We start from the raw sequence: 27,500 nt of genomic DNA on the forward strand, positions 1-27,500 counted from the left end.
AGCAGAGGCGAGGTGGGGAGAATAGGAGCGATATGGGGAGAGAAGGAAGAGAGAGAGCAGGAGTGAGAAAGGGAAGAGAGGGTTGGGTTGGGGCACAGAGAGAGAGAGAGAGAGAGAGAGAGCAGTCAGGTACTCCATCAGGCCCACCAGAATGGTGCCTGTGCCCATACCAGTTACGCTCAGATGTAAAGTGCCTACCTGCGAATCAGACTCATACCAAGCTCTGAACTTTTCTGTATGTGATGACCATTAGTTTCCTGGATGAACCTGCTGATATTCATGTATTCGACGTGATTTGCAGAGAAAAAAAAAGTTTTGGTTTGTATCGTAAACCAACTCTCTGGTTCCCAAACGCTCAGACTTGCGTTAACACACCAGCCGATTCAAGAGTAGGTTGGTTCGGGAACGGTTACCTGCATGTTATATGTCCCGCACCGCAAAAGTCGCACTGTGTATGTCCCGCATAAGTGTAACCAGGGTTCCCACTGGTCATGGAAATCATGAAATATCATGGAAATTCCATAGAGGTTTTCTCAGTCATGGAAAGTCATGTAATTTGGCTATTTTTCCTATACTGTCAGGGAATATCATGTAAATTTGTCAAGAGTATATAGTGTGATGGCACATCTGACACAGTGTATGCTGGTTTACTTGCTTCTCTAAAATTGTGCAACATTCTAGAATGCAAAATGTTCAACACACAAATCACAAATTGACTCCCTTTTTGAAAATCTGATCACTATGTTTTGTATTTAGTTACTTTTTCGGGAGGTCATGGAAAAGTCATGGAATTTAAATTCTGACCTGTAGTGGGAACCCGGCTTGATGTAAAGGACATGTGGAGAGTGAGAAGACGAAAGAAAGGGTCTTAGGTGGAGGAGAGGAGAGAAGCATGGGAGTAAAGTGTAGACTGGGAGAAAAGAGAGGGATGGGGAGATGGATAATCGGGTGAAGAGAGAGAGAGAAGGGTGAGAAACTGGAGACTGAAAAGGGTGAAGAGAAGAGAGTGAAAGGAAGAGGGGTGGGAGGCGGGTGGGTGCGTGCGGGACACTCAGGAGACAGGGGATCAGGTGTCACTCACGTACTTCAGGTACTTCAGACACACAATGGGCCAGAGGAGAATGGAGAAGAGAGGGATGTTTTGTTGTCAACCTGTGTGTCATTGTGTTTGGGTGTGTGTGTTACGCATGTGTGTGTTTGTCCAATTAGTAGAGGACACGGAGAGGAAGTTGTAGCTCTTTGTCATTGTATATGTTTGTGGTTTTTAAAAGTGTGTGTGTGTGTGTGCGTGTGCGTGTGCGTGTGTGTGTGTGTGTGTTCTCTCGTTCGTTCCTGCCTGTCTGTCATTGGGAGTGGACGCAAAGGGAAGCGCTCACACTGACACTCTATATGTAAATGTGTGTTTTTTTTGAAAGGGGGGTAGCAGTCGTGTGTGTTGAGATTTCAAGTGTCTTGTTGTAAGTGTATGTTTTGGCCGCACCTAAACGAAATGTGTGTGGTATGTTAGCACTGGAAACTGTCACTCTGCTTTGAAGGCAGTTACGAGAACAGGGCAGACATACACACACACACACACACACACACACACACACACACACACACATCCATAGACAAACATAGTGAGAGACACACACACGGACCCATAGGCAAACATTCACACATCACCATTTAAGGCTAAACTGCAGGCTAAACTGCAGGCTTTGGCAATGCTGCTATTCTCAATGGACTGGCTAAGCCTTTACTCATTCTCCCAGGCCGCCACCGCCCCCTCACCCCCCGCCTCCAACACATGTGCAACACACACACACACACACACACAAACACACACACACACACACACACACACAAACACACACATTTAGGTGTGTTCTTGTCTCCAAATGGATGCGTTTGCATTGATCACTGTGTGTCAGTTTGTCCACAGGGAATACTATGGATATATGGATGCCATTAGCATGACTTGTTTAAATGAGAGAGTATTTTAAGTGTGCAGCATGCATGTTTCTTTCTGTCTTTCTTTCTTTCTTTCTTTCACTTATTTCTGTCTTTCAATTTATTTAATTTATTTCTCACACTTTCTTTCTTGCTCACTTTCTTTATTTGTCGATTTCTTTCTTTCTCAGTCTCTTTGATCTTCCTGTTCTCTTTCTTTTCTCTCTTTGGGAATACAGGAAGGAACTGTGATTTCGCTCCCTTTTCCCTCTACCTCTTGTTGTTCTTTGCCTTCACTCGATTTTTTCTTTGCTATCTGCCAGCATTCTCAGACTCTAAACCATGTTTGACGTTTGCAGGAAAAACTGCTGTTCCAAACCTGGAGAAAAGCTTGGCTGTGCTCTGTGGCTCGATTTGGTGTGTCCATGCATGTGAGCGATTGCTTGTGCGCATGTATGAACATACGTGTGTGAATAGTTCAGAGCATGTATCATCAGAGAATTTTGGCTCCCCTAGTCCTTGTAAGGGCTCGGAGGGAATTGGTCCGAGTGTTTGCGCACACATTCGTGAGTGTGTGTGCCTGAGTGTGTGCGCTGTTGTCGTTTGTATGCGTGTGTGTGTGTGCGTGCGCTGTTGTGTCTTTTGTGTGTGTGCGTGCGTGTCTGTCTTTGTCTCTGTCTGTGAGTAGGATGCATGTCGATGTGCACATGACTTAAAATATGGGTCAATGTTCCACCCCCCGGGCCCTCAATAAAGCTCAGCCTCAGACTGGTAAACATGGCAAAGTGTCGACACTCTCCTGTAATTTACTCCCATTAAGTGCTGTGTCGGAGTGTGTTAGGAAGTGAGCGGCGCGCCACCATGTTTGTGTATGTGTTTGTTTTTGTTTTTGGGATGGACGATGTTGTCAGAGGATGAGCATTTTTGTGCGCGTGTGTGTAGACAGGGCGACAGAGATGTCTTCTCCATAATTGTTAGACTGCCGCCAGGTCAGCCATTAAGTGTCATTGTGTGTTTTGATGGCTGGCCTGACAGTAGTAAGTTCTAAGATGTGCGTGCCTGGGTGTATGTATTGGGGGGGGGGGGGGATTCTGCGGATGAAAGCCATGCAGAAACATGGGTAAAACATGTGCTCTCTCGCTCTCTCTCTCTCTCTCTCTCTCTCTCTCTCTCTCTCTCTCTCTCTCTCTCTCTCCACTAATACTCTGTTGCAGCACCTTTGGCTTTTATTACAGCACTCAGTCTTTTTGGGTAACAGTCTATCAACGTGGCACATGTTGATATGGCAATATTCATTCACTAATCTTTTGAAAAAGCGCACTCTGACAGATTGGGAGTTTGGGAGTGCTTCTCCTGTGCACAGTCCTCCTCAGACATCCCAACAGATGTTTGATGGGGTACTTGTCTGAACTCTTCTGGGCCATTCCAAAACCTCAATCTCTTATTCTGGTGAAGCCATTCTTCTGTTGATTTAGTTGTAAAGGTAAATTGATGTTCAACTTCTGAAAGATTAAGTTCCACTGCAACTACTAATAAAGAGCAATAGAGGTGTGAAAGATTTTATTAGACTACCCTGACAAAAGCCACTTTAAATCTCTCTCGCGCGGGCGTTTTCTCTCTCTCTCTCTCTCTCTCTCTCTCTCTCTCTCTCTCTCTCTCTCTCTCTCTCTCTCTCTCTCTCTCTCTCTCTCTCTCTCTCTCTCTCTCTCTCTCTCTCTCTCTCTCTCTCTCTCACGTACACACACACACCCTCCCTCTCTCGTACACACACACCCTATCTTAACACAATTTGAAATGAAGAGTGATGGTGTGTGAGCAGCGGTGCTATAGTGTTCTGTTTGGATGGATGTGTGAGCTGGGAACATTCCTCCGTCCTGAACTCCTTTCCAACTACAGCGATGCTCTTTTGGACTAACAACAGACACTCTTTGCTTTGGCAGAGCAGTCAGTCTTATGAAAGATAAGACCCTTAATAAGGAACAGCATCCAAAACTTTATTTTTTAATACTTCACTCTGCTTCAGCTTCGCTGTGTAAACTTGTTGACATCCAGAACTTTATTTTTTAATACCTCTCTCTGCTTAAGCTTCACTGTGTAAACTTGTTGACATCCATGTCATCTCAACATTTATTTCTCATAACACAAACAAATGAATAAAGAAAGCGTAATGTATGCAATAAGTGCAGTTACGTGTGCAGAATATTCTGTTTTCCAATAAAAAATGGTCAATATTCCGTTTAAAGGAACAGTCCACCCTTTTTTGATTTTCTCATATTTGCAGTTTTTCCAAGCATTATTCATGAATGTGCATATCATTTTCTTCTCAGTTTTTCAGTACTTAAATTTATTGGATCAGAATTATTAGCATAGTTTAGCATAATCACTGGAAGTGAACGGATGCATTTAGCATCAAGCCACAAATGATCACAGGACAGGATTAAATAGCTGTTTTGCACTCTGGTGAATTTTACATCAATTTTAAAACTAAGTAATGGAAACATATAGAAGAAAATGATATGCACATTCATGAATAATGCTGGGAAATACTGCAAATATGTTAAAATTAAAAAAGGGTGGACTGTTCCTTTAAGCTCTAGAATACTCTTTTAATGTCTGTGGAACAGCGCTCTATAACCAAGACATACAGTACTACAGGGTTGGAATCCGCATAAATTCATGGATTGACTTGCTATACTTTGAAAAGCCTCCTTTTCAATCTGTTGAATCTTTATCTCTTTTGTATTTGGCAGTCTGTCTGTCGCTACTTCCGGCGGCGGCGCACGTAGGTTGCAGCAGCCCCTTGCTTTCCCAACTTTCAGTGTTTATTTGTGTTAAAATGTGTCTTTCGAAATGCCTATCGTCGGAAAATATGTCGGAACGCACGTACAGTCGGCAACAGCTGTTGCAGATAAGAATGGACAACTTAAGCAATGTATTGGATGTACCAACGAAGACTCTGGAAGAACTAGGAATTCTTCGGCGGCATAGGACTACATCGGACCCGTCTGCATCGCCTACATGCCGACACCGAAAGCGATGCTCCAGAATTAGGAAAAGGGGCAAACGAGGTGGCGTCGAGACACGGCTTGCAGCCAACCCAACTCGTCCAGCAATACCATCAATTCTCTTGGCAAACGTCAGATCTCTGGACAATAAGATGGATGACATACGGCTACTAAGATCAGCGAACAAAACCGTGAGGAACTGCTGCGTTACGGTGTTCACCGAATCATGGCTGAACGACGGCATACCCGATTCGGCTTTACAACTGGAACAACTAACGTGCCACCGAGCGGACAGAGCCCTTGCAGAGAAAAAACGAGGGGGAGGAATATGTGTCTACACACATGATGCTTGGTGCAATAATGCTACGGTAGTACAGAGGCACTGCTCTCCACGAGTGGAGTTCATGATCATCAAGTGCCGACCCTTCTATTTACCCAGAGAAATATCCGCTATCCTATTAGTCGCCGTCTACCTCGCACCCAGCAACAACAACAGCGTCAAAAGCGAGGCACTGAACGAGCTGCATCGGGGCATCAGTGAACAACAAGATGCACACCCAGATGCCTTCACAGTGGTACTGGGAGATTTCAACCACGGAAATCTCAAAACAGTACTTCCAAAATTTCATCAACATGTCAACTTCCCAACAAGAGAACAAAACACCCTGGACCTCGTTTACACAAATCAGAAGAGAGCATACAAGGCAAAGCCCATCCCCCACATTGGATCATCAGACCACACAACAATTCTCCTACTGCCAGCTTACAGACAAAGGGCAAAACTCACCAAACCAGTTCAGAAGGAGGTGAGAAAATGGCCTGAGGGAGCCATCTCACGACTACAGGACTGTTTTGAAACCACAGACTGGGACATTTTTAAAACAGCTGCCACCCACAGCAATCACATTGACATTGAGGAGTACACAGACACCGTGACCTCCTACATCACAAAATGCATCGATGATGTTACAGAAATGAAACACATCACCACCAGGGCCAACCAGAAGCCATGGTTCACAGGAGACGTTCACCGACTGCTGAGGGCCAGAGACAAAGCCTTCAGAGCAGGAGACGTAGCTGGCCTAAAGACAGCAAGGGCAAACCTGTCCCAGGGCATCAGGAAAGCAAAAAAGGAATACTCAGACAAAATAACAACACACTTCAAAGACAGCAGAGATGCACAGAGCCTGTGGCAGGGCATACAGGCCATCACGGACTATAAGCCTGCACCACGAAGCTGTGACAACAACACCTCTCTGCTAAACGACCTGAACAGTTTCTTTGCCCGCTTTGAAGCACAAAATGACACTCACCCACAGAAAACTCCCCCTCCCCCCCATGATCAACCCCTTTACCTGTCCTCTGCCAGTGTTAAGAGGACACTGGCCACCATCAACCCACGCAAAGCAGCTGGCCCAGACAACATACCAGGCCGAGTGTTGAAGGATTGTGCAGAAGAGCTGAAGGATGTCTTCACAGACATCTTTAACATCTCTCTGGAGCAAGCAGGCATCCCATCACTTTTCAAAGCTGCTACCATCATACCTGTGCCGAAGAAATCATCACCATCATGCTTCAATGACTACCGTCCTGTAGCAATGACGCCCATAATCATGAAGTGCTTCGAACGGCTAGTCCTGTCACACATCAAAGCCACCCTACCCCCCACCCTAGACCCCTACCAGTTCGCATACCGAGCCAAGCGATCCACGGAGGATGCAATTTGCTCTGCCCTCCATCCAGCCCTCACCCACTTGGACAATAAAGACTCATATGTGAGAATGCTGTTCATTGACTTCAGTTCAGCATTCAATACCATAATACCACAACAACTCATCAGAAAACTGGACAAACTAGGTTTCAGCACCTCCCTCTGCAACTGGCTGCTGGACTTCCTGATGCAAAGACCACAAGCAGTACGGGTAGGGAACAACACCTCAAGCACCCTGACCCTGAGCACGGGGGCTCCGCAAGGTTGTGTTCTCAGCCCGCTGCTGACACACGACTGCACAACGACCCACAGCACTAACCATCTAGTGAAGTTTGCGGATGATACAACACTGGTGGGCCTCATCACCAAGGGCGATGAGACTCACTACAGAGAAGAAGTAGACCTGCTGGCCAGCTGGTGCAAAGACAACAACCTCCTGCTGAATGTCAACAAGACCAAGGAGATTGTTGTCAACTTCCAAAGGGTCCAAAAACAACTGCCACCACTGACCATCGACGGCGATGCTGTGGAGAGAGTGAGCAGCACCAAGTTCCTTGGAGTGCACATCAGCGACGACCTCTCTTGGACCACCAACACTACATCATTGGCGAAGAAGGCCCATCAGCGTCTCTACTTCCTGCGCAAACTAAAGAAGGCAAGTGCTACACCCTCCATCATGACAACATTCTACAGAGGAACCATAGAGAGCGTCGTGTCCAACTGCATCACAGTGTGGGGAGGAAGCTGCACGGAGAAAAACAGGAAGACACTCCAGCGTGTTGTGAACACAGCGAAGAAGATCATTGGAGTACCACTCCCCTCCCTGCAGGACATTTACACCACACGCCTCACCCGGAAAGCACTGATGATCATCAAAGACACAAGCCACCCTGCACACAAACTGTTCAGCCTCCTGCCCTCTGGAAAGAGGTACAGGCGCCTCCGTTCCCGTACCACCAGGCTGGCGAGCAGCACAATGCACCAAGCGATCAAGATGCTGAACACTCAACCCACTCTCCCTCCACTGTCAGCCTCTAGCCAGCAAGGCCACTGACAAACCCCCCCCCCCATCCCCCACCGCCATATCTGCGACTGAACATTCCACCTGCACTACTATACTTATGACTGAACTTTCAACCTGCACTAACTCAAAACATGCGCACACACACACACACACACACACACACACACACACACACACAAGCACACTGCACTTTCTGCACTAAACCCAAACATAAACACACTGACACACACACACACACAGACACACGAACACACACACAGACGCACACCGCACCTTCTACCTGCACTAAACACACATACACACACACACACACACACACACACACACACACACACACACACACACACACACACACACACACACACACACACACACACACACACACACACTGCTGCTGGTGTACTTGACAGACCTTTTAAATTATTTTTTTTTTTTTTTTCCTTCAAAATGCTACTATTACCATGTCAGAACGCTATAAAGGACTTTTTTAGGAAAAGCACAAAAGCACAACAATACCTCTTAATGTATGTCCTCTACAAGTCTTCTGTTGTCCAGTCTTGCACTTTAAATGTCTGTATGAGCACTGTCTATGTCCACACTGTCTTAAGTCCATGTATAAGTACTGTCTATGTCTATACTGTCTATGTCCTTACCTAGATTAGTCTATGTCTGTATGGGAAAGCAAGAAATGTAATTTCAAATTCTTTGTATGACCAGTGCATGTAAAGAAATTGACAATAAAACCTACTTGACTTGACTTTATCTGCTCTCTCTCTCCTTCTCTCCCTCTCTCTCTCTCTCTCTCTCCTTCTCTCTCTCTCTCTTTCTCTCTCTCTCTCTCTCTCTCTCTCTCTTTCTTTCTCTCTCTCTCTCTCTCTCTCTCTCTCTCTCTCTCTCTCTCTCTCTCTCTCTCTCTCTCTCTCTCTCTCTCTCTCTCTCTCTCTCTCTCTCTCACTCACTCCCCCTCTACATACTTACACACAACCCCCTTGTGTCCCTGTGTTCTTTAGAAAACATGAGTAGATACAGTATGTATACTGTAAGTATGTCATGCGGATGGAGTATACACTCTGTTTTCCGTCCAACTGTGTGTATAATGGGACAGGGTGTTTGCAGACCCCCTCTCTACACAAAACATTACAACGTCTCCATCCTGACAGTGTTGGCCCACAAAGCCTGTAGCTGCATGCTCCCTCATAAACACACACAAAACACACATCTCCTTCAACTCATCTGTTTTTTGTTTGTTCGTTTTGGTCAAAAAACAAACAATACCTCTCTAAAAAAACAACCATGAAATATTTGTCTAACAGGCTTGCAGCACTGTAATTCATTTTTTTCTGCTAATCCCAAACCTACCTTCAGACACAGACACACACACACAGACCAAATATTCTGTGTCTGTGTCTGTGTCTGCCTGGAATGTTGCATTTTGAAAAGTCACAAAGTCCGTCTTTGGAATACTATTTCAAAACGTTTCCACATTGAGGCCATCCAACTAATATGGTACTTTCACACTTTGACTTTTGGCTGATTCAGCCATGAAGCCTGGCTGCACCCATAGACCGCTCACTGTAAAATGGCATTGATTTTTGTTGTCTCTTTGGCCCAGTATAGAGTCACCAGCACCCTTTCCAACAGTAATATTTCTTTGGCCAGGTATTACCAGAACCATGTTGAATACATGCTGTTTGGTCATGTTCCGTCAGTCAAAAAAATAGAGAGTGCAGAGTTTTTTTAACAGTGACCTCAACAAGTCATTTTAATCCATCAATTTCCACAAAAAAGTATTGAGAGGCAATGACCATATTGTCAAATGATGGAAGAACAACATGTTTGCAGATAGACAGGCAGACGAATGGCAGCAAGAAAAGAACATGACCTTCTTGGTGATGGTAATAAAAGTGTGTCCTGCTTACACGCATTGCTGGTCATGGTGTTGCTTGATCTGTGGCTGCCCCAGTGACTTTGTTGGGACAGAAATTATGGTTGTCAGTGAGACGCGTGCCAACACACATACACACACACACACTGTGTCATTTAATGATACGCTGTGTGTGTGACCGGCATCCGCTCTCTACGCAAATGAAAGAGAGCAGGGTGATTTTACACTGCTGTTAAGGCTGAATTTGCTGACTTAAAGGTGTGTGCGTGTGTGTGCGCCTGCGTGCTTTGTTACTCATGACATTTTAAGGAGCAGTATTATAAGCCTCTGGCTGCACTTTCTAGATAATTCAACTGAGGTGGAATAGGAACGACAAACTGTACTCAACTGTTTTTGTCTCTCTTTCTGTCTTTCTCTCTCTCTCTCTCTCTCTCCCCCCATTCTTTCTCTCTCTCTAGGAACTGGCCTTGGTGGCTCCGGAGTCTCCAACAGAGCAGGCCAGGAGAGTCTTTCAGACGTACGACCCAGAAGGTGAGGGCCATGCTAAGACATGCGCTTGTGCTCCCCATCACGCACACACGCACACACGCACACAGGCATGAACCCTTGCAAGCACCCCTGCACTCTTCTGAATGTCCCCTCTTTGACACATGCCACGATGATTGAGTCCAGATTCTCACACACCACACACACACACACACACACACACACACACACACACACACACACACACACACACACACACACACACACACACACACACACACACGTTACCTCAGCTGCTCAACTTGCCCTGATGGTGGACTTCATGTTTGGATACACAAGGAGTGTGTGCCTGGCAGTGTGTGCCTGGCAGCGTGTGTGAGTGACTTTAGTTGTGTGTCAGCCATGACCAGTGCACACTGCACCAGATAGGAAACCCTGACCTTGAGGCGTTTATTTTTGAAGGAGAGGAGAGGAGAGGAGATGTGGAGTAGCAGATGATCTGGCGCTCTCCTAGTAACGCAACACCTTCAGCGTTGCTCATAGTCAGGGTAGGAGCAAAGCAAATATAATTTCTAAGCTCCCTCTTTATCGGGAAGCAAGCAGCCAGTAGCAAACAGAGCATGTGAACGGAACTGAGTGTGGCTCATTTCCCGCTCCCCGCTCAGGAGGACGTTCGCTCATTCGCTCTGCCGCTCAAAGTTGCGCCAGGACGCTCCGCTCATAAAACGCTCCGCGCTCACCTTAATTTTCTTGCCGCTCCATCGAATCTCTTCTCGCTCGCTCAAATTTTCAGGAGGAGGCATTTTCTGACATTTTTCCTTCATGTAATTATGCCAGGGCCTGGGACACACAAAGTTAGATGTAATGTGTATTGTCTTATTTCACTGTTAAATTATATCGCACTGTTTCCCAGCTGTGAACCTAACACCTCGCCCCACGTTTCCTACATATTTAATTATTAATTTATTTTACTAGACTACATTAAACAAAAGGTCACTTCTCATCCCATTGCAAATGAGATAATAATCCATTTTCAAAAATCAGGCTCTTGACCACGTTAAACCCACTCTATATTGTTAAGCATAGCCTAGTTTTGATGTTTTATTATAATTTTATCCCACTTTTAATCACACAATATGCAATACTTGTCTGTGATTCCATGGTAAAATTGAAACGTAGGCTACATCAGATTATATGCACAGACTAGACTACAGCTCAGTCATCTACTGCTAAATAGTGATGATTTTTGTTTGCAAGTGTTTTATGGACTGCTTGAAGTGACAATTTGGAATAGGAGGGAGAGAATCGAAATATAGACCCGCGTGGGTACCTCAGTGCCTCCCGCGCATAGGCATAGGCGGTCTACTGTCTTGTCTCACGCAAAGGAATGACACAAGACCACACAGACATGGCAGGCTAAAAAGTCGGTCAGTCGTCCTGGAAAAAGTGGCTTCTGTTTGTTCCAGAGGGATATGCAAGGACCATACAGGGCGCAACCCGACGAACAATTTTTACCTTTGTGCACTTTCGGCCATGCGAATAGGCTACACATTTTGCGCACACCTGAAGACTTACTCTATTAAACTACAACAATATACAGTGTTTCCCACAGAAATTTTGGAAACTATGGGGGCAGCCGGGGTTTATTTTGTCCGGGGGGAGGGGGGGTCTTCTCACGCGGGCCTTTTTTTTTGGGAGGGGGGGGGTTGTATTCTTGCAGTGTAAATGCAAAACGGCAAAACAATGACTACAGTATGACATTGGCGCATGGAGAAACTGTAGGCCTGGGCCTATATTTCAGCCATTTATATTTTGAGAAATAAGGCTACATAAGATTTTGCCCATGACTTGTATAATAGTAGTACATTGTCATTGTCAAAAAATGCAGTACAGTGAATAATTTCTGTTTACAACACAGTTTCATTCGTCCCTCATGCAGGGGTCTGGGAAACAATATAGACAAAAAGGGTCTTAGAGGGTAGGCTATGCCTTTTCCCCCACACATATCTGTAGGCGAACACATTCTACATGAGGGGTGCTGGTCACAGGGCCAGTTTTTTCCAAATTCCTCCCATTAAAAGGGCTGAACAACATATTACACATTTATGTCTATATTCACATTCATTACACATTAATTTCTATATGCAGCCCGATGTCTCCTCTGCTGTGTCGATGAAGGTTTGTCACCAAACTCATTACAACTGTAAAACAAAGCTTAGGGAGTGTTGGTAAACTCATCCCAACTGTCCCTTCTCTGAAGGTTTTTTATATTGCTCCCAAACCCAAGTTAACTACAACAACTTGACTAGGCTTTTGATCCCTGTCTTTCAAGCACTTGTGGTTCTCTCTATAGCAGGGGTGCCCAACCTTTTTTTAACCAAGATCTACTTTTGAAGTTGATGGTCTGCCGTGATCTACCAAGTCAAATTTAAGGATGTCAGTATGAAAATTTAAGACCACCATTTATTAATCACCATTATTATGAACAAAATGTTTTTAGTAGGCTACTATGGCCGTATCTTTTCAGTGTGTTGATGAATTGCCTATCTTTACAAAGCAATGCAGCACTGATAGTATGCAGAGATAATTTCAGTCATACACAAGTCATAAACAACTGAAACAATTTCAAAATGATAAACATTTGGTATATAAAAGGCTAGGCCCTATTTCTAAAATATGATGAAGCATTATCATGCCTTCAGTGGTATAGGCTACAAATTAAAAAGGGCTCAGAAATTCACCATTTGTTATGGGCAAATAGTAGGCTACTATGAGAGAGAGAGAGAGAGAGAGAGAGCAATGAGAGAACTCATTGGATTGGTTAACACCCCTGTTAAGAGTGACTTCTTCTATGAAGGTTTTTTTTTCAGCTCTCTGGGACAGTAGCACAGCAAAGGCTTTCTATTGTGAGTTTAGCCAATCAACTGAAGCAAGAAACAGCACAAATTGAAGTGAATTCCATACATGTCAACAACTAACATTTCCCTTACACGCGGCACGCGATGTAAACGCAGTTAGCGATGATGCATGCGACTAGCGATTTGGACGAAGATCCTCGCATATCGGCGTGTCATAACGCATCGTTGCGCACATGTTCTGTTACTCACCCGATGTTACATGTGTGCACACATGAATCAACTGTAATACCCTTACGGTCACTTCCTAATGCTTTCCCCTCATTCTGTGTGACCGTGGGACTACTTATCTAACCAATACAGAGTCTTTAGGATGTATTTACTCCAGGAGGAAAATGCGAAGAAAATTCAAAATCGTAATTCAAATCGTTTTTAACAAAAACGGATATCGTTTAAAAAAAAAAAAAAAAAATTAAAAAAAAAAAAAAAATTTTTTTTTTTTTTTTTTTTTTTTTTTTCACATTTTCGTAAACTATGGCGGCCAAATTTAAACTATGGCGGGCCGCCATAGTTTCCTCAATGTATGGGAAACACTGATATAGTATGATAGCATAATATGTATGCTCTCGTTTGCATGGACTGGCCCATATGGCGCAGGAACGGCCATCTCATTGACAACGTTTTGAACGAAAATATTAGTAAATCATTCATAATTGATAACAATCATGTTTCTGTAGGGCGGCTAAAAAAAGAGTGATAGCAGTTGTAAAATCCGACGGCTGCCTACTGTCAACGTGTTCTATTTAATTAGGCTAAATAATTAAACTCCAAAGAAATAGTCTAAGGGAAATTGTTGGGTTATTGAGAAGTCACAGGTCTTTGGAGAAATGCTGTCCCCAAAATGTTTACCGGTAATCTAGAACTGGCAAAAGAGGAATGCTCACGTTTTGTTCCATCCTCCTGGTGTGCGGACCACTTCTTTGTGCTTTCTCATGCCCTTAATAAGAGTCTTTACTCACAGCGACTTTGTTGCTCGCCACATGCTTCCTCGTGCTCAAACTTCCTCTAGCTTTTTGACATGAATTTTGCACTTATACGACCCATCACCTTGCTTTTTCATAGTAGCCTACTTCGCAAACTCCATCTTCAGACCTTGCCTCGCGGGGCACACGTGACGCGAAAGCGCCAGGGTCAGTGGCTGGCTGTACATATTTTTCTAAGGGTTAAAAACTGTTGACCTGCAACTCTTTTTCAGTTCAAAAACATGTCGAAAACAGCACACTTAATCAAATGAATGTTATTTTCCAAATTTTACAATTAGTGGTGGGCCGTTATCGGCGTTAACGTGCTGCGATAATGTGAGACTCTTGTCGCGCGATAAATAAAATATCGCACGTTAATCTATTCTCGAAATATGGGTTTTGGTATGCACATCACCATAGCGTTCCATTGACAGACGCTTTCAGACTGCGCTCCAGTCGCTTTCTCCTCTCCACCTGTTGCTTCAGCAGACCTACTAAATATGAACAGTGTTTGCATGCTGAAAACATTAATCCCTCTGCCGTGGTAGGTGTTGTTTGAGTGCTTTTTCATAAGTGGTAGACTAAAGAGATGTTATTGTTTGAGGTGAAGCATAGAGACATTATTGTGTGTGAGTAGGCTAGCCTACCAGCCCGACATAGCCTACATTTCCTCTCGCATTGCATGGAACACATAAACAACTTCCAGAAATCTTGCCTGTGCCATAATTGCAAAATATTCCGTGCGATATGCATTTTGAAGATTGTCAAACTAAAACTGCCAATATACTCTCGCTGAATGTTTGTGTTGCATTCGCGCATTTGCGACTCAGTGAGATATTCTCATGTCAGACGGTAATAAAACTCGCGGTTGTCGCGCTTGATTTTTTTTTTGTGCAAACTGAATTAATTTCGAGTTGTAACGCCTCTGGAATTCTAACTCTGAGAACAACTGTCAGGTTTGGGCCAAATTGCCATGGGCCAGTGCTGTTGGTTCTACATATCCAGTAGCCTGCCTCTGAGCTTACTGTGCGCAGAGCTCCTCCCTCTCTTAAAGGAGCCGCTGCTCTTTTTAACAGTCAGTGGCAGATTCTCTCTCTCTCTCTCCTATTGGACACACTTTGCACATATTGCAGTGCGTTTTTTTTCATCACAAAGTATCAACATGACCATTTTTTGAAAATGAGATGCATTTTGGGGAAAAAAGGGGTTTTTCCTGCATTATTTCGCTAGTGCGCCATTTCTGAAAGAGCCATTTTGATATAGATTAATCTAGATTAATCTAGATTAATTTCAAAATTACAGTGAGATTAATCTAGATTAAAAAAATTAATCTATGCCCACCCCTAGTTACAATCAAACATTTTAATTTGTGAGCGAACCGGAGCGAAGGGAAATCATCGCTCCAGCCTTTGAATTCATAACCGCTCGGCGCTCTAACCATATTTCTCCCAGTCCGCTCCCCCGCTCGCTCCTCGCTCCGCTCCGTTCACATGCTCTGGTAGCAAACTAAGGGAGGCGGGTCGATCATGCCGTTTGGGAAATGTAATTGTTGTGCTCTTGGTCAGACCAAACCTCCCAATATGCAGCCTCTCGTTCTCTGCCTGTGCTTGTGGCCTCGCGTTTCGTTGACGCCCCGCCTCCGTTGAGAAAACAATTAAGTGTCTCCGCTGTAGCCTAGCACAGTGGTGGGGAACCTTTTTCATTCGAGGGGCCACTTCAAATTCATCCGATAGCCGTAAAAGCCTTACTATGAACACAGACCAGGATTTCCCCCTGTACTTTAGGCTTATATTGAAGGAAGCCACCTTTGAAACAGACCCCACCTTCTCTAGGTACCCTGAATATATTTTCTAAGATTCCATTTCAAAATATGTCGTATTTCATGAGAAGCTGCATAATATTTAAAATTACATCGGGGGCCGGATAAAGGGGCCTCAAGGGCCACAAACGGCCCTCGAGACCTAGTTTTCCCACCCCTGTCCTAGCCCAACAACTTTTGAGGGACTATACGTTAGGGCTGCACGATTATGGAAAAAATCATAATCACGATTATTTTGGTCAAAATCGTTATCACGATTATTAATCACGATAATTGATTTTTGCAGATTTTGTTTTAATTATAACAAGATGAAATATAACCAGGAATGAATTATATTTAGGGTGAGCAGAATAAAATGAATTGTAATAATCATTTAAAGGGGCATTCCACCGGTGGAGACATGAATATGTATTGAAAGTGGGTCATATATGTAGAAGAGTAGTAGCATACATTTCTAATTTGGTGCCTTCTTGGCCAAGAAGAGGCAGAAAATTACTTTTTAGCGTTTGTAGATTTGTGACAACAATCCCCATAATGCATTGCAATGCTCAAGTTCCACAGGCCACACCCAGGCAGCTCTGCCAGTGACTTACTGGAGCCTCAATGCCAGTGATTTCAAAAGCACTGGCACACTGATCTGTGATGGGTCTGTTAGCGCATTAGGTCCAACCTCCTATGGGCGGAGTTGAAAGGGTGGGAAAAAGGCTTGTAGTCTCAACAGAAATCCACCTCTCTTACACTTCCTCCTACAATGATGAAAAATGACGATTTTTACATCATTGTAGGAGGAAGTGTTAAGAGCTGAATACGGATTTCTCCTGTCTCAGGGGGAATTGAGAGTGTTGCACGACCATTCAAAAGTATGACTGGGTGTCTAGCAATGGAAAGCCTAATGCAAATGGGTGGAGTCTCCCTTTAAAGGCAATAGCATGAAACTTAGGTGAACAGATTTCTGACCAGAAGCACCAGCCTGTCAGTATGTTCTGGCTTCAAGGACGCTCTCAACGGTGGGTCACTATTGCCACGATTAAATCATGATTGAAATCATGTCTTCGATTTCACAATTTTATCACGATTTTCGATTATTTTCGATTAATTGTGCAGCCTTACTACACGTCATTCACCATCTCAGTTGTAAATGAGAAAATGACATTAGAATTGCACTTTTGTGAATTATTGAAATTACTGTTCTGTTGTCAGTGATGTCATCGCGAGGGCTCAAGCAGGCCCTTTTTTTGCCGTGACGATTAAAAATGTAAAATCATGAAGCCAGAACATGTTGACAGGCTAGTGTGTCTGGCTAAAAAACGGTTATTGTCTTTTACATTATTATTAAAAGGTATTACCTTTACCTAATTATTACAATTTTACATAATTGTACATAATTATCACAATTTTGTTCATCCCTTATAGAATACATACATGGTTCTTCTCATGATTTTAAAATAACGTTCTGCACAAAATTCAGTTGTTTCTTGTTGTTGAATAACTTTGATTTCAATTTTGATCCAAATAATCAGGGTTATCATTTTTTCCATAATCCTGCTCCCCTAGTGAGGCCACGCCCTCCTGACGCAACATCTTCAGCGTTACTTCTAGTCAGGCCAGGAGCAATGCAAATATCATTTCTGAGCTCCGCAAAAATCGGGAGCTCCTCCCACTTTGTCTGGAAGCAAACTACCAGTAGCAAACTAAAGGAGGCGGGCCAACCATGCAGTTTGCGAAATGTTATTTGTTATGCTCTTGGTCAGACCAAGAAATTATGCCAAGAACCTGTCTAAATAGTAAACCAGGTTAAGTTAATCTTGAGGTAGTGGTAAATCATCTAATAGATGAGTCTGGAGTCCTTATTTTCCTATCTAAATGACACATGTGGGCAATCTATTAGCAGGTTTACCATCTCCTGTAGGTTAACTTAGCCAGGTTTATCACTTAGCCCTGTTCTTGGAATAGTCCTCTAGTCTCGAAGAGATTTGAAAGTCGATGATAATCAGGCTACTGCTCCCCTACTCTGACTAGTAGAGACGACCATTTTTCTGAGTCAAGAGCCAGATGCTTGAGTCCAGAACACATCTCTCCTTCCCTCTCTCCACCAACCGTATTGCTCATCTGTTCATCCCTCCATCTTCAGGACCAGATAAATAAAGAAGGGAATAGACATAGACAGGGGGGTCCACAGCTGTATTTGTGTTCCTACAGAATGACCCCCGCCCCCCTTCCTCCCCTGCACAAGTTCTCTCTCGCTCTCTCTCTTTCTCGCTCTCTTTCTCTGTCTCTCTCGATGTCTCTCTCTCTCACATGCTTCACACTCCCTCTCTTTTTTTGTTTCTCTCTTTCTTTGTGTCTCTGTATCTCGGACTCTCACTACCTCTCACCCTTACAACGGCTGTCCGTGTCTGCCCAGACCATTCAGTCATATCTTGGCTACATTTTTCGATTAATCTCCCAACACACACACACACACACACACACACACACACACACACACACACACACACACACACACACACACACACACACACACACACACACACACACACACACACACACACACACACACACACACACACAGCGGTCTGGTGTGGTAATGAGCTCGGCAGCAGCAGTTTGTTGTGAAGCCTTGTCTGCTAATTGACTGTGCATTACGAAGAGGCTGTGCGGGTCACTGTGTTACTACAGCACGTAGTGTTGCTACATCATGTGGTTATTTCCGGATAGATTGCATCGCATCAATCCAGTGGCGTAGTTGGGGAGGAGAGCACACAGGGCTTCAGGGCAAGACACTTATGGGGCCCCTCGCACAGCCTGTCCAGGTGACAATAGGGCCCCCACCACCAATACAGGAGGGCCCTGGGCCCCGGGGCAAGTGCCCTGCTCGCCCTCCCTATAGCTCCGCTCTGAGGAGAAAGTGTGTACAGGGGTTAGACTCAAGAGAGAGAGGCAGAGGGAGAGTTAAAGAAGAAATGAGAACTCTTAAACTCTGTAAACAAAATTCCTGACGCTTTGCCGTCATATTTAGAAGAACAATGTGCAACAAAATGTGCTGCCGGAGGGCCAATGCGAAATTAATTTCATACGCCAAATTACACACACACACACGGCTCATTTTTACTGAAGAGACAATGCCAAAGTTGACACATGTGCGCACACGCACACTACTTGCAGCTATCCCTACCCCCAGTCAACTTTCTATCACTCACACACACACATACACACACACACACACACACAATGATACAGCACCATCTATCGCCTATCATTATCCTTCTCAGAAGAACTGTCTCTGGCTCCTCAGGACTCCTATCATATTTTCTTGGCTAAACAAAGTCACAAACACACGCCTCAGCTCAGGCAAATGATATGTTGTCTTTGTTTTGGTGCGCCACACACATACAGTATATCACGAAAGTGAGTACACCCCTCACCGTTTTTGCAGATTTGTGAGTATATCTTTTCATAGGAAAGCATTACAGAAATTTCACTTTGACACAATGATTAGTGACCTTTTAGCAACATATTTGACCGCTTAAATTTCTTGTTCACTCAGAAAAAAACAAAATACAGCCATTAATGTTTGAACATGTACTCACAAAAGTGAGTACACCCCAGATTAAAATCCGGTAGAGAAGGGGCTGTGTTGGCTCGAATTGTCTGGAAATTAAAAGGGAGGTCATCAGTGTGCGTTTCAACCTTTCTTTGCATTGAACTTTTACATTTTGAGTGTGCATCTGGCTTAAATAGATTGGTGTGAGATTTGAATGCAATCAGGTTTCAGGTTCAGGTTTCAGGTTTATTTATTTAAAAAGGGACAGCATATATTACCAGCATTTAAACAAAAATGCTAAATACACAAGATTATAGCCATGTGGCTAATTTCCATCTTTTGTCCCTTGACAGGTTTGATGTTCCTTAAAAAAACAAGGTTAAAACAAAACTAAAAATACACAGTTATAGTACACAGTTGTAAAATTATAGTCAAAGATATGTCACACAGTTTAAAAAATAAATAATACAAAATACAGTTACAAGATAAAATACCCAAATAAGTTAAAGAACAGCTGCTGGAGAATATCATGATCTGCTTCAGTAGTCACAGTGCATGTTGACATGCATGTTTCTTTTAGGTGTATTTCAGATTACCAATGTTGACAGCATACATGCATCCCCAAACCATGTCAGTCCCACTACCATGCTTGGCTTTTGAGAGGATACACTTTTTTTGTGCGTGCGTGCGTGCGTGCGTGCGTGTGTTTGTGTGTGCGTGTGCGTGCGTCTAACCAAGTGAAATAAATCCTGTCTGACACCAAGTATGTAAACAAGCCTGTCAGCCAACGAAAGCCAGTGTGTGTCGGAGGTGAACTGAACTGCTTTTTTGTCCCATTGAAGACAATATAGGGACAGTTTAGACTGTCATTGCCTCTCATTTTTCCTTTCACAGTTTGACTCCTCTCCATGTCTGTTTTTCCTCATCTCTCTCTCGTTCGCTCTCTCTCTCTCTCGCTATCTCTCTCTCCCTCTCTCGCTATCTCTCTCTCCCTCTCGCTATCTCTCTCTCTCTCTCTCTCTCTCTCTCTCTCTCCTTCTCTTTCAGATAATGGCTTCATTCCTGATACGCTTCTTGAAGACGTGATGAAGGCCTTGGACCTGGTTTCTGAACCAGAATAGTAAGTTTGTGTGTTCAATCGCCTCTATCATTCTCCTCTCCTCTACTCCCCATGTTGTCCAAGTTCCTATATTATCCTATTTAGTGGGGTGATGACTTAGGAGAGATGAGAAATGGGGGAGTGAAAAAGAGGGAAGGAGAGAGAGAGAGGATGGTTGAACGGAAAGAGTAAGGCTACTGAATAGAAGAAAGTGAGCAAGTGTGTGTGTGTGTGTGTGTGTGTGTGTGTGTGTGTGTGTGTGTGTGTGTGTGTGTGTGTGTGTGTGTGTGTGTGTGTGTGTGTGTGTGTGTGTGTGTGTGTGTGTGTGTGTGTGTGTGTGTGTGTGTGTGTGTGTGTGTTAACGTGCATGCCTGTTTGTGTGTGTGTGTGCGTGCGTGCGTTTTTAGGTTGGTTGAGTGTAAGTTGTGGGACTTTGTGTAGACCAGGAAAGAGAGGTTTAAAGATGGAGAGTGGGCGGAAGGAATAGGTGTGCGTCTATGACATGAAGAAATAAGTTGTGTGTGCGTGCGTGCGTGTGTATGTGCATGTTTTTTTGTGCACACGTGTGTGTGTGTGTGTGGCTTTCCTGGAGGAAATGAGGAAGGAGGGTGTGTATGTGGTGGTGGTGGGGGGGGGTGGCTGAGGGATGGAAAGCCATTGCTGGAAAGGTGTGGGAGGGGGAGACGGCTTCCTTTCATGTTCACCTCATAAAACCCATACAGTCACCAGACCTGTGTGTGTGTGTGTCTGAGACCGAGTGTGTTTGTGTTGGTAAGAATATTCGATTGTGTGTGCGTGTAAGAAGGTTCGGATTTCTTCCTTAAAAAGGCACGATTGCGTTTTTATCAGTGTGATGTCAAATAATACTGTTAGATTCCAGGCATTGCCTAGTCATGGCTAAATATAACGCCTACTCAACAGACACACACACACTCACACACACTCACACTCCAGCCAGGCCATAAATTAACTGTGCTAGTGTCTGCGCTAACACTACACACCCTGCACACACACACACACACACACACACACACACACACACACACACACACACACACACACGTGCCGAGGCTCACACTATTGTTGGAACTTAAACCGTAAAAGCCCTAAAAGAATAATCTTACAGGCATGCTCACATTCAGACTTGTCAAGAAGATGGATGACGTGTCTGTGAACGTCCTACATTTATTTTTAGGCCTCTGAGATTTATTTCTAATTGTATGTGGATTGGAATGGGGAAGAAAGAAGTTAAAATGAAATATATGACTTTTAAATTATTACAACTACAAGAACTAACTCTGTTTGACAAACGACGTTTCCTTTTTCTAGTCAGTTATTCTATTATAAATGTCATTGTATTTTTATTTTATGAAAGGGTCCCCATTAACGTGTGCCATAGCGGTCAAAACATATCACAACATTTGAAGATTAAAAACCATACAAATGGATATGCATTGCAAAATAATGTGATTTCCTTATATTCTATTGTAAAAGTCATTAAATGCTGATGAAGGATCTGAAATAAGAATAAAACAATCTTCCAATGTCTCTTATTTGCCTTTATATTGAATTGTGATGCAGCCATGTAGAACCGTGTGTGTGTGTGTGTGTGTGTGTGTGTGTGTGTGTGTGTGTGTGTGTGTGTGTGTGTGTGTGTGTGTGTGTGTGTGTGTGTGTGTGTGTGTGTGTGTGTGTGTGTGTGTGTGTGTGTGTGTGTGTGTGTGTGTGTGTGTTAGAGGTGCTCCGATCACCATTTTTTGGCCCGATCACCGATACCGATCACCAAAAATCTTTATCTGCCGATTACCGATCATTGCCGATCACAAAAATGATTTCCTATTTTTTTAATAGCCTATTAATTATCCTTATTGAATATCATTTCTGCCCATAAACCAATCAATCTTAATTTGCACATGTCTATTATTATTATTATTTTTTTTTTTATTATTATTATTATTATTATTATCTTTCAGACTAGTGTTGGTAATACAGTCTACAGTATTAATCAATGTATACGTTATTGCATAGAATAACTAAACTATTTAAGATTGAATTGAAACTGAAACATTACATCAAATAGTCTTCCACATACGAGAAAAAAACAACCTGTCGCTTTAAATGAGCAGCCTCGTGAGGAGAGCCCCTCCCCTCTCTGTCACCGTCCACAGTTGCAGTGCTCTACTACCGTTCTGAATCTCTCTCTCAAGTTTTAACCACATCTGTCGCCGTTTGGTGTTTCAGCGACTATCAAACTAATCGACTGACTGCCAATTACAACTTTGAAAACAATAATTGACATGTTTGTGCTGACAACGTGAAGTTGTCGCGTGCTGACCGAGGCAACACAGGCACTGGCGAGTACTCAATCGCAAATTACATTGTCAGATAAACGGCGCATGGATCGGAAAATCAGATCATTGTTGATGCAGATATGGTTATGAATGGTGGAAATGAAGGGGGGAATGGCGAAAAGTTATAGACAAGCAAAGATGCCTTCTTTTGGTGCAGTTGCAGCTGTGCAGAGCCAGCGCCTACATGCAGCGCCTGGTGTAAAGGCAAATGGTTGCGTGAGGAATTTAATACCTCTCGATCGGTTTTTTGATCGGCATGTTTTTCCGATCACCGATCAGGCTATTTTTGGCCATTATCGGCCGGTCATGATCGGCAGCCGAGCAATCGGAGCACCTCTAGTGTGTGTGTGTGTGTGTGTGTGTGTGTGTGTGTGTGTGTGTGTGTGTGTGTGTGTGTGTGTGTGTGTGTGTGTGTGTGTGTGTGTGTGTGTGTGTGTGTGTGTGTGTGTGTGTGTGTGTGTGTGTGTGTGTGTGTGTGTGTGTGTGTGTGTGTGTGTACTTTCCCAGCGCTGGGACAGCCCCGAGACCTAGCTCATCTGCTTGTGTGTGTGCATGTGTGTTGTTTTGCAGCGTGAATCTGATGAAGAGCAAGCTGGACCCCGAGGGTTTGGGGATCGTGCTCCTGGGCTCTTTCCTCATGGAGTTCTTTCCAGAGCAGGTACACACACACACACACACACACACACACAAAGAGGGGTGGCTGATAAGATCCAGGTGTGTGTGTGTGTTTTATATCGGCAAGGTTTGACCAAAAGGATGCTTCTTTCCTTCGAGAGCCCAGTAGGTCCTTTTGTGTATCTCCTTTACGGTTAAACTTAAGACACTTCCCGTCAAACCCTTCTGTCAAACGTCAGGGAGATTGTAAAAGAAAAACCCATAAGAGAGAAACAGACAGGGGGGGGTAGAATCTATTGAAGACGATGGAGAGAGAATCTGGTCTGAATTACAGCGCCTCTTACAAGACTCTTCAGTAGAGAGAGAGAGAGAGAGAGAGAGAGAGAGAGAGAGACCTATTGGTGGTTGAAGCCAGCTGCTGTGTCGTGTCTTTGAAAAACCCAGACAGGACACTAGAGGGGAGATGAGACTAGACTAGACTAGACCAGACTAGAAAGCAGCGTAGGGTCTCCGCAGAGTATCCTCCACCAAGGCTGGATTGGCCATAAGGCATACAGGGCATTTGCCCGGTAGACTGTTGATGGTTTTGGCCCGGTCCTCCCCTTGATGTAGTGATATCAGTCCTCTTGCCAGCAATGCAAATTTGCTTTCAATTAAATTAATTAGAATTCTCTGCTCCATAAATTCCATTTATTTGGAGCGGAGAGGAGTTTTTTAAATAAAGGTAAAAGCCAGGCCAGGCTGTGGTGTAGCATGTGTGCAGCACAACCACATTCTCCAGAGACTTTTGCACATTTATTTGCACACTGAAATGCTCCTACTACACATCTACACTCGCACACACGCACACCCACAGGCATGTACACAATTGTTAACAAACGTACAGTAATATGTGCACAAATGCTAATTCAGGATTCTTTTCTCTCCTAGGATTCTGGAATTCCGGACTCATTTCCTGTGTATCACTACAATGGCCTGAAGCAATCTAACCACAACGAGAAGGTAACACACACACACGCACACATACACGCATACACACACTACAGACATTGCCCAGTCAGCCATCGCGCTAATATACACACAGGGAAGCAGTCATGTGTGGAATGCAATGAAAATGTTATATTTTCACTCTCACACACACACACACACACACACACACACACACACACACACACACACACACACACACACACACACACACACACACACACACACACACACACACACACACACACACACACATTCTCATTCTCACAAATATCATGTGACAGGTAAGGCGTGAAAGTCAGTAATTGCATCCATACATGGCCCTGTAGCTTCTGTGTGTGCAGTGCCTCGCCTAGCTGAATCACCCAGTCCAGCACATGGTCATTGTCATGCTCTCACCTCCACTCACACCTCGCCCTTTAATTTACACACAACTCACCTATTCCATTTTCATTAGGCCGTCACACTTATTCTCTCTCTCTCTCTCTCTCTCTCTCTCTCTCTCTCTCTCTCTCTCTCTCTCTCTCTCTCTCACTCTCTCTCACTCTCGCTTGCTCGCTCGCGCTGACAAATTCAGACTCACGCTCGCGCGCACGCGCACACAGACACAGACACTCAATTTTCCAGGGGTACGCACACACACCTAGTAGGTCCTACACATACACTTGCACACTCCCACACACAGAGACATATAGGTCTGGTCTCTTATTTTACTAGCGATTAGGTCTTTGAAGGGGAGGGCATGGGAGTCTCTGCGTTTCTCCCCACCATCACTGAGGACTTTCTCCCACGCACTGTGCTTCTGTGGAAGCCTTAAATGACATTCCCAACGTGTGCGTGCGTGTCAGAGTGTGTGTGTGTGTGTGCACGCGTCTGGTTGCTTGTGTGTGTGTGTATTCGCATGCATGTGTGGGGAGAGGGAGCAGGCCTGCTAAAGGCATCAGAGGTAGCGGTGGCCTAGACGCTCCTAATTCTTTGCTCTAGAATAGATGTCCTCCACTGACAAACCCCGACTCATAAATAAGGGGGCACATTTAAAACCAAACCTGTAACACTTTTACATTCACCTAGCCACGCAGCAACCCACAGCCCCGCCGGGCAAGGCCATCACTAATGCGCTGACCAGGCACAGTTACTCACCCTGATGGCCTTACTGGGGTCTGGAGTCACCCCCTTATCAGAGAGAGTGAGAGAGAGGGCGAGAGAGAGAGAGCGAGAGAGACACAGAGTGACAGAGACACAGAGAGAGAGCGAGCGAGAGAGAGAGAGAGAGAGAGAGAGAGAGAGAGAGAGTGAGAGAGAGGGCGAGAGAGAGAGAGATTTAAAATAGCGTTTGTCAGGGTAGTTTAATTTTTAAAAAATGCATACCCCTATTGCATGCACATTCTTTATTACTGCTTCCTAGGTCTGTAATGGTACATGCTTTTGTATCGAACCATTGGAGTACAGTCGCTATGAGATTATTGTGTTTTTACACGCTACCGCTCTTTAATACTGAGTCACTATGAGCTACCGCTCTTTAATACTCACCAAGATACCTGTACGTGATTGGAGTAGTCTTAAATAATCATGAAGAAACTTGTGATCATGTGGAGGAAAACTTGTATAGCGAACCAATGAGATGAGCTTTTCGTGAAGTTTTGCAAGGGCCTGGCTTGAGTTGTTGTGCCAGAGAATGGTGTGTCTGACTTGTGAGTTGTGGCTACTGCTAGCAACCAACTGGAGCTTGAAGATCCTACCCCAGGGTGTATGCAGGGTTTTAAAAAGTATTAAAAGGTGATAAATTAAAAAGCCAAAATTTAATGGCCTTAAAAGTTGTAAATTTGCTCAAAAGGTATTATTTTTTTGAAAAACCAGGTATTATTTTTTTAGTTTTATCATTTTGATGAAAAAAAATATTTGTTTATTCATTCAATTCTTTAGTTTTTTCATACAAGTGATTCGCGCAACAGCCACCTGATTACAAACTGAAACTTGAGGAGGGATGGTTGGACAAAACAGGAAATAAGATATGGACGAATCCCATTCGGGTGTCTTTTTTGCAAAAAACCCTGAAAGTCTAATGTATTGTTAAGGAGGTAGAAATTCCAAAAGATGTCTTGTTAATACTGGCATCGGAGTGTCGCGACGGTTGTAAATAAAATCTAAAGGTAGTGAAAAGGGGTATTAAATGGTAGTAAATTTGACTTCAAGATTGGTGTATATACCCTGCTACCCTCACACTAAAATCTCCAGTTTGGGAACACTCGAGAGATGAATGGTTTACTCGTGGAGACAGCTGGGAGAGAGAGATTTAGTGCTGCAGAAGCAGCATGCACAATGTTTAATTGTGTTTTGGCTTTAGATCAAAAGCAATTGCACAGGCAAATAATTGACCATGTGCAAACACATACTATACACTGGCCATCAGTGAGGTACATATAGACCAGGTACAGTGCAGTAACTCACTGTGTGATGGTGTTATTGGGGTCTGGTTGAATGACCTCCATATCTAGAGATCTAGGGAAACCGCTCTGTTACTCTCCCTCTCTTGGTAAATCTGTCAGAGAGATATGGAGAGAGGCAGAGAGGTGGAGGAGGAGTCAGAAACTGAGAGGAAGACATGAGTAGTGTTGTCCAGACTGTCTAAATACGTATTGGTTTGATCAAAAGTCAAAATCACCTAGACAGAGACAGAGAGAGAGAGGAGAGGGACACACACGTGTAAGCTCTGTCAGGGTTAAAGAGGGAGAGAGATATGGAGGGAGATGGTGAGAAAGAATGGGAAAAGAAGGGGATGGGTTAGAGAAGGTGTGGGAGAGAAGAGTATGTGTGTGGGTGTGGGCTGTGGGGAGTATGGCCTTGTAGTGGGAGAGGAGAGTATGGATGTGGGTGTGGGGAATATGGCGTTTTAGAGGAAGCATGCAGACCGCATCCAATTGGGTGTTGGGTTTAGCTCAAAAGCAGTCACTCAGGCATAAACAAAAGTATACACATACACATACTTATACATATACCCATCTCTCTGCATACACACACCCACCTTAAGCTAAACATCCCCAGCGTTGTAGGTGGAAAGGGGTTGGTGATGGATTGGACTGCTACTAAAACAGGAAACGCTACAGCAGTGGTTCCCAAACTTTTTCAGCGGGGATCCCCTCTTGAACTTGGAGAGTATTTTCCTGA

The 27,500-nt window shown here is 44.1% G+C and overlaps 1 protein-coding gene across 1 annotated transcript in view; it reads left to right on the top strand.

Moving 5' to 3' along the window:
- The window catches only part of mindy3 (MINDY lysine 48 deubiquitinase 3), a 62,591-nt gene that overhangs the window by 30,500 nt on the left and 4,591 nt on the right, over positions 1-27,500 (top strand). The window contains exons 11-14 of the mRNA XM_063198626.1: positions 10,016-10,088; positions 20,331-20,403; positions 23,304-23,391; positions 24,279-24,350. Of these exons, the coding sequence (XP_063054696.1) occupies positions 10,016-10,088; positions 20,331-20,403; positions 23,304-23,391; positions 24,279-24,350 (306 nt within the window). The remainder of the gene's footprint in view (positions 1-10,015; positions 10,089-20,330; positions 20,404-23,303; positions 23,392-24,278; positions 24,351-27,500) is intronic.

This window comes from Engraulis encrasicolus, chromosome 5, assembly GCF_034702125.1.
Source record: "Engraulis encrasicolus isolate BLACKSEA-1 chromosome 5, IST_EnEncr_1.0, whole genome shotgun sequence".
In the NCBI taxonomy this organism is placed as follows: Eukaryota; Metazoa; Chordata; class Actinopteri; order Clupeiformes; family Engraulidae; genus Engraulis; species Engraulis encrasicolus.